This window comes from Sinocyclocheilus anshuiensis, unplaced genomic scaffold (genome assembly GCF_001515605.1).
Source record: "Sinocyclocheilus anshuiensis isolate Anshui unplaced genomic scaffold, SAMN03320099.WGS_v1.1 scaffold71, whole genome shotgun sequence".
NCBI lineage: Eukaryota > Metazoa > Chordata > Actinopteri > Cypriniformes > Cyprinidae > Sinocyclocheilus > Sinocyclocheilus anshuiensis.
Genome location: NW_015548203.1, coordinates 137,360 through 145,543, shown reverse-complemented (window position 1 = coordinate 145,543; position 8,184 = coordinate 137,360). Strand labels below are relative to the sequence as shown.

General features: G+C 38.6%; 1 protein-coding gene across 2 annotated transcripts in view; it reads left to right on the top strand.

The window, feature by feature from the left end:
- Positions 1–596: 596 nt before the first annotated feature.
- tafa5l (TAFA chemokine like family member 5, like) overlaps positions 597–8,184 on the top strand; it is a 49,237-nt gene continuing 41,649 nt past the window's right edge. For both annotated transcript variants that reach the window (XM_016440120.1, XM_016440119.1), the window contains exon 1: positions 597–903. In XM_016440120.1, the coding sequence (XP_016295606.1) occupies positions 807–903 (97 nt within the window). In that variant the 5' untranslated portion in view covers positions 597–806. The remainder of the gene's footprint in view (positions 904–8,184) is intronic.

Sequence of the window (8,184 nt, the reverse complement as noted above, 5' to 3'; positions counted from 1 at the left end):
ACCACAAACTGGACAGTTCTATTGCATTGTCAAATATGTTCCTTATGTACTAAAAAAATCCTTAAGGAACCGGAATAGTTAAATTCCTTATGATCTCCATCCCTTCTCCCCACACATTGCGAGTGTGTGCGTGAGTTAGTGTGTGCGCGCGTGCTAGAGGAGGGAGAGCTCGTCTCTGAATCCAGCCACGAATCACGGAGAATGTGTGCGAAACGCTTCACTGCTGTTCTCTGTAACTCCACAGGGCAGATTCTGTGTGATTTGACACGAACTGGTTTGGGAACGTCGGAGTGACATTGAAGAAGACGCATTTCTGAAGACCCACAACCGAACCTCCGTCTCGAGCTCATCTACAGTCAGCATCCGTACATTCTGGACCTGTTACCACTGGACTGGTACCACTGACCATTTCACCCTGTGTGGATACTTCTCCAGACCGCAGAGGATTTGCTCAATTTCCAACGGACCAAATTATGACTCATTTTACTTTGCTTGGATGAGTTTTCCATCAATTTGATTTGCTTTGCTTTTTAATTAAAACACATATTAGCCTGTATAGTTAAATATTAAATTGGGCACGTACCCATTCAATAATGACTTTTTAATGCCCCTCACTGCAAGTTAAATATTTGAATGCGTTTTATGAGATGCGTAAAATGGAAACCACTGTGCGTAAATTCACGTCGGATTAACTCTCTCTTCGCATCCCGGCCGCATTCCCGTGAAAATCTATGGAAGTAGCCGAGTTTGCTTTGAACTTGCTCTAGGCTGGGTGCCGGGGGTATTTTCTGCGGGACGTAGTGAGGATGCAGTCGGGGATGCGGGCGCTCTGTGCCGGCGGAGGTGCGTCTCTCTGCTGCCTGCTCGTGCTGTGGATGATCTACACCCACATCCTGAAAGAAGGCAAGTGTTGAGCATCAGAATACATGACTTTCGCTATGGTAACGGGGTCCAAATAACATCATATCTCTATGCATAGACTCACCTGAATTTGTCCCTTTTTTAAAGTTGTTTGAAAATGCAGCTGTCAGATTTCTCTGAGCCAAGCTTCTGCGCCTTAACACCCAGGGGAGAAACCATACAGTGTAGGACTCCTCTGAGAGACCCTGGAGAGCTTGTGATATTATTATGGAAATCTATAGCATAATATAGAGGGCATGCTTCACAACCCAGAGGAAAATTGTATTGCTCAGGAGATTTATTGGAGATGTAACTTTGTCTCCTAAAACGTCTTTGGAGAAATACGAATTTGAGATGTGGAACGCAAATGTGAAGAACCTCTGATTGCGGACTTGAGAAATCTGATCACAATTTGTGTCATTGTTGAGATTTCTCTCAGCTGAGATCTAATTTGTGGTTTTCTTTTCTACGTGAATGGCTTTTAGAGGCACATTGTGTGTGTCGGACTAGTTGTAGTGTGAAGCTCATGGGTCTCTGAAGTTCTTTTGCTTCTTCTAATGCTGTGAATGATGTGTTCAGGGACCAGTGCTTTTGTATGCATGCATTTGCATCAATGCCTACTGAACATGCATTACAGTGTGTTGTTGCATGTGTGTGCGCGAGTCTGTCCGGCGTTTCTGTGTGTGTTCTAGAGGTAATGAAGAGGATAGACATGATTTGAGTCAGGGGTAAGAATGTGACTCACATTTGATAAGCTAACTGCCCTAAAAAGGCACTGGGAGGCATGTCATACATGGCACAGCGTTGTGTGCTGATGTGGAAGTTTTGCAGATGGCTGTCAGTGGGGGGTGCGATGGGGTTTTGAGTTAAGATGGGATATAATAAGAGATTTTACAGACATTAACACTTCATCTCACGGTGGCGTCTTAGCACGGTAATACTGCAGAATTATGGGCACCCTGCTGCACAAATCCTCACGTTTAACGGAGACGTTCAGCGCACTGAATGTTAGTAGGCGTGAACTGGTGTCTTGTATTCGAGGGATCAAACATTCCTTCTAGATCCTCTCAGTTAATGGTTGAGCTTTATTTGGGCTTCATGGCCTCCAGCTCAAACTAAGGAGGGAAACTCCTTTGCTGAAATAATTTTTTTAATTCTGACCACCTTGAAAAAAAAATTTAAAAAAACCCTGAGGGCCTGAAATGTTTTCAACATGTCCAGCTGCAGAAGCTGATAAATCACTAATCGAATGTCACTGAATGCGTTGTATTTTACAGGCAATGTGAGGGCATATTTCTGCCATGAAGTCATGTTGTTCATGTATCTATAGATGGATAGAAAGATAGAATGATAAAACGATATGCCAACAGCACGATAGAACAATAGATAGATAGAACGATAGATGATAGATAGTCATTACTCACCCTCATGTCATTCCAAGCGTAAATGACTTTCTATTTTCTGTGGGGGGAAAAAAATTGTTTATTTATCGATAAAAAAAAACACAACATAAAAAATATGCTGTTTTGGGCCCCATTACATTTTATTGTAGACAAAAACAGTTGAACCATTTTTATAGACTATACTCTTCTGTGTTCTGCCCAAGTTTAAGAAACAATTATTTAACAGCGTTATTTTATTTATGTGTTTGTTTATTTTTAAGCACAGTCTGGTAGTGTTGCTCTCTGGTGGCATTTTCATGTTTTATTTAGTTTATTTACATTTATGCATTTGTCATGCTTTTATCCAAAAGGACTTGCATTTAATTATTTTGTTATCACTTCATATTTTTATGATTTAATTTGAATTTATTTACTTATATTTCTCACTTACATTGCATTGAAGACTTTTTAAAATCAGTTCATATTTTTTATTGCTTATGTATTTATTTTTCCACTGAAGAAAGACATACAGGTTTGGAATGAGTAAATAATGACTGAATTTTCAATTCTGGGAGACAAAAAATCCATTAAAGGAACATGATTTCGGTCTATAACCGGATGAAGTGGCAACTTATGATTGCTGTGATGCTACAGAGTGGTGGCCTTTCATTTCAATAATGATATCCGTGACCCTACTGAAGTTGTGGGTGAGATATTGATTTATCAATGTGCGTGACCATCGGCCTTTGCCGCTGTTTGGCTCCGAGCCATTTACAGATGAAAGCATGTGGTTTCGACGAGGCCTTGACCCTTCAAGACCATAGGCATGTGATGAAAAACCCTCATCGCTCTTGTCCTTTTAATGGCCTTTTTAAAAGATCCAGCGTACACATGCATAATATGATACCGCTTTAATTGTGGTAAGATGCAAGCGATATGGAGATGTGTGTGTGTCTTTGTGCGCCAGCAGTGCATGTGTTATAGTCGTGATTTAATTATGCCGTCCTCTCCGGCCAGGGCTGTCATCCAGGATCACAACAGAGCCGCTGTGATGACATCACGATAATGCACAGAGCGTTTTCATCACCAATGCTCGGAGTAACGAGAGGGACAGTGACGAGATGAGAGATTTACAAGATTAAAATCAATTGTCAGGAGTCCAATTAAAAAGTCTCTCTTCTTCCGAAGTGGAATTCTCCGGAAAGCTCAGAGCAGAAGATTAGTCGTTTGTTAAATATCGTAAAGAGATTTCAGTTTCATTGAGCACCTCCCGCACCACTGCGCGTTCAAACTAATGCCTGTGCAAATTTGATTCAGCTGCTTTGTGGAGTGAGATGCAAACAAGCTTCTCTGCATGTGCAAATCTGCAGGCTGTTAGGACACAAGCTAAATGTCACTGACCGACGTCTCTCTTTATCCGTCAAATGCTCCAAATGCTGCACTGCACATCAGAGATACTGCTCGCGCTGGTTAAGGGTGATGTGTGACATTTTTCTGATGTTTAAGCACTTTCTTGTGTCTGGCTTAATATGCAGAGACAACTGTAAGCCGCTCGTTGGTTGATTTTCAAGGAGTTCTAATAAACCTGGAGAGCTATCTAGAAGTCTCATCCATCTTAATGGCAGTTGCTCGGCTGGTGCATGCGGCCTGGATGCTGCTGCCTTTGCTTGAGTTCCAGAAAGATTTTCTGAGCCAATCACCTGAGCCGTAAATGCCTCTGATCATTGCTTATTAGACAGACAAGGAAAGCATAAGTCTGTTTCATGCTGTTGAGAGGCCTGTGAGGAAAAAAATAGGTCACTGGTGAAACATCTACAATAATATTGTATGCCTACTTTCAGTGGCCATTTTTATTTTTTTCAATTTGTCTTTTTAATTTAGTTCACTCTGTCATTATTTGTTTTAGTATAGAGTTTATCTTTAGTTTTTATTATTATTATATTATTATTTATTATTTTTAGGGCCAAAGTTTCATTAACTACACTCTAAAAAATGCTGGGTTAAATATAACCCAGCTGTTGGGTTGTTTTGAACCCAACCGCTGGGTCAAAACAACCCAATAGCTGGGTTTGTCCCTTTTTAACCCAGTGCTGGGTTATATTTAACCCAGCATTTTTTAGAGTGTAGTATTTAAAAAAGAAAAATAAACAAAAATAAATTGTTGTAAAGCACTTAACTGTATAGTGGCGTTTTGGTGTTACATTTACTTTTGTGTATTTGACATGTTTGACATTTATTTATTTATTTATTTTAATATAACTTAAAAGTATTTTAAACATGAACATGCTTAAATGAGTTTATATGTAAATATATATCTTAGTTTGGTTTAACATTTTCCCCAATATTTTATTTTTTATTTTTATTTCAGCTAACTCAAATCTATTTAGTTTTCATTTTAGTTTTCGTTAATCATGATAACACTGAAGAAGCATACTTTTTTGACCATTATTATTTTCATCTATTATGTATCTCCCTTTGCAATCGAGCAGCAAGTATTGAATAATTGTTCATGGATATGACATAACTAACCATCATCAGCTATTTTGCGATATGTCCCACCTAAACATGTCATTTCAATAGGAAATGCATCAACACAGGACAGAAAAGAAAACTCGTCAGGCAATTTCATGAGGCCTTTTCTGGAAGTACTCTCAAGGAAAGGTAATTTATCTGTTGATTCTTGGCGGGTGAAATTTCTGACCACCTTTGACAACCACCAGCTATGATTTAAGATGGCATGATTTGTAGTAGATGTTGTTCTCTGACTGGTATCCAAAAACCCCACTACAGACGAGAATAATTCATATTAGTGAACACGTCTACGGCTGAGAGACAGATGGAGTGTGTTTGGCTTCGGAAATGGATTTACAGTGCGGGAGAGTGATGAAATAAAAGGGCTTCTGTGTGCTTTTTAAGACAGGCCCATTACCTGCAACACGTACTTTTGTCTGTCAGGGCCTTTTGGGGGGTTCGGTAACAGAGAAATGTGTGGGTCGCTCCGAGTGGCTGTGAATCCTGCCCTGACAGCTCCCCCCACAAAGCGCCGCCATTCGTCATGGCAAAGACAGGAAATCAAAGTGCGCTTGGCTGTGGGTGTGCACTCTGGGCCACAGAACAGACAGATGGATGAGCTGTCACCAACATCAGCGCTGCCAGTTTATTTAACAATACATTTGGAAATGTCAGAGTTCCCTCTGTGGACTTTTCGCCCTGCCACCGCCGACACCTTTCGGCTTCCACCGTTGAGCTCGAGTATCAGCGGGTGGGAAGAGATGATTCTAATTATAATGCAGCAGAAGTTCTCAGCACATCCTGTAGGAAAGAAAGACTCCAGTAGTCTTGTTTTTGTGTTTCAACAAAGATCTCAACAGTGCTGCAGAACAGTGTCTGTCTGTCTGTCTGTCTATCGACACCTTTCGGCTTCCACCGTTGAGCTCGAGTATCAGCGGGTGGGAAGAGATGATTCTAATTATAATGCAGCAGAAGTTCTCAGCACATCCTGTAGGAAAGAAAGACTCCAATAGTCTTGTTTTTGTGTTTCAACAAAGATCTCAACAGTGCTGCAGAACAGTGTCTGTCTGTCTGTCTGTATATCTATCTATCTATCTATCGTTCTGTCTATCTATCGTTCTATCTATCTATTGTTCTATCTATCATTCTATCGTTCATTCGTTCTATTGTTCATTCTATCTATCTGTCGTTCTATCGTTCTATCTATCATTCTGTTTTTCTATCTATCTATCTATCTATCTATCTATCTATCTATCTATTTATTTATCGTTCTATCGTTCTATCTATCTATCGTTCTATTGTTCTATCTATTGTTTTATCTACTGTTCTGTTCTATCTATCTATCTATCTATCTATCTAATAGCATAATTGCAGTGATATTATATTCTTTCTTCAATTCACTTTAATTCTACTTCCTTACATTCAAGTTTAAATTGCAGTCCTCTATCCTGTTTGCTTCCTCAATTCAAGTTCAGGAACTGAGTTGGAATTGAACAGACATTCTCATTGTCATATTTGAATGGTGCACAACCCTTTCGTGCAAATTTATTGCACAACCTCTGAGCAATAAATTTGTCCTCTGGGATTACTTGGATGAACCACAGTGTATGAATCGCTGGTTATTTTTGCACTCTCCCTAAATGCCATTGTCATAATGTTGTGTAGGTGGGCAGGACAGATATGTCATTTCCAGCAGTACAATTTGCAAAATGCAATTTCTTCCTCAACAAAGGCCACTAGCTCCCAGCATGCCAGATGTTAATGATGCCCCGTGTCATAAATTTAGTGCCAAGAAACCACTTGTGCCTCTGTAGGTAATGAAGCCGTGGAAGTGAACGGATGTTTATGCAAAACTCAAAAGCTTTTTAAGGCAAAATCAATTGTGTTGCATTGTGCCAGACATTTTTTAACATTTTTCGCTGCTGGGTGAATATAAATTTAATTCATGTCAAATGCCACCCTGCTCTAGTTAGTTCTGCTCCTGTTCTCTATCTCTCTCTCAGCTGAGAGGAATTCTTGAACGTCTAATATATGAAGATGAATGATATGATGTTCTGCAGTATTTTAGCTTCACTGCTCTCTCTCTCTCTCTCTCTCTCTCTCTCTCTCTCTCTCTCTCTCTCTCTCTCTCTCTCTCTCTCTCTCTCAGCTGAGAGGAATTCTTGAGCGTCTAATATATGAAGATGAATGATATGATGTTCTGCAGTATTTTAGCTTCACTGCTTTCTCTCTCTTTCTGTCTTGAGAACTTCTGTCTGACTTTACCGTTGTCAGATGTTGTATGAAGTGTGCGACCTTTGTTCCCTGGCTTGTTGCTAACTTGTGTCAATTTTTGTTATAGCCGTCCTCATTCCACTTGAGGTTGATGCTCAATGACAGAGATGTTTAAACAGGTTCTTAGAGGGTTAGGGTGAGTTAATTAGCTCTTCAGTACACAATGCAGGAGGTTATGGCCATTTCTATTGCTGAACATAACTGTTAACAGCAAAGACAAACTGTAAAGAGGGGCAGTTTTCTGCCTGCGATCTGCGGCTCAAGCTGCACCTCTTTCCACTCGTACAGTAACAAAGGATTAGCTTGACTGTCTGTGGACTGAAGAGATGTATTTGAGTAAATCCCACGATACCTGTCAAGAACGTTGTTTTCCACCAAAAAGAAAGAGAATAGTACATTTTACTTAAAGGAATACTCGCATTTACTCTCTTTCATGTCATGTGTGGAGCATCAAAGGAGATGTTTAACACTGTGTGAACCACTGTCTTCCTTGTGATAAAAGTGGACTGGGATCAGGGTCTAAATAGGATGGGGAAAAGCACCATAAAACAATGAAAGAAGTCCAGATGACTTGTGCACTACATTCTGTCTTCTGATACAATGTACTGTAAAGTACAATAGCTTAAAACATGTATTTGATTTGATTTGATTGTTATATTATTTTAGTCTTATGATAATAGAACACATTTTATTTTAATTTATAATTTTATTGTATTTTTTAGTTTTTTATTATTTTAATCTTGAGCTTATAATTTTTTTAAATGCATCGTTTTATTGTATTTTGTATTATTTTGTATTATTTTAATCTTGTGATAATATAACACATTTTTATTTTGTTTTATATTTTATATTTTATTTTATTTTAGATTTTGCCCTAAATTCTCATTGCTTCTTTTAACTTCCTATTACTGATAAATTTATTCACATTACTGTAACAGTAAAATAAAATGTGAAAATTAAATTAAATTAAAAATTAAAATAGGTTTTATTTAAATGGCAATGGTTTTATTAATTAATTAATTTTACTACTTTATTGTAGTATTTGTTGTACTGCCTCTATACTGGTTTTAATAGACAATATTGCATTACAGTATTTTTTTACTGTAACAGTGACAAC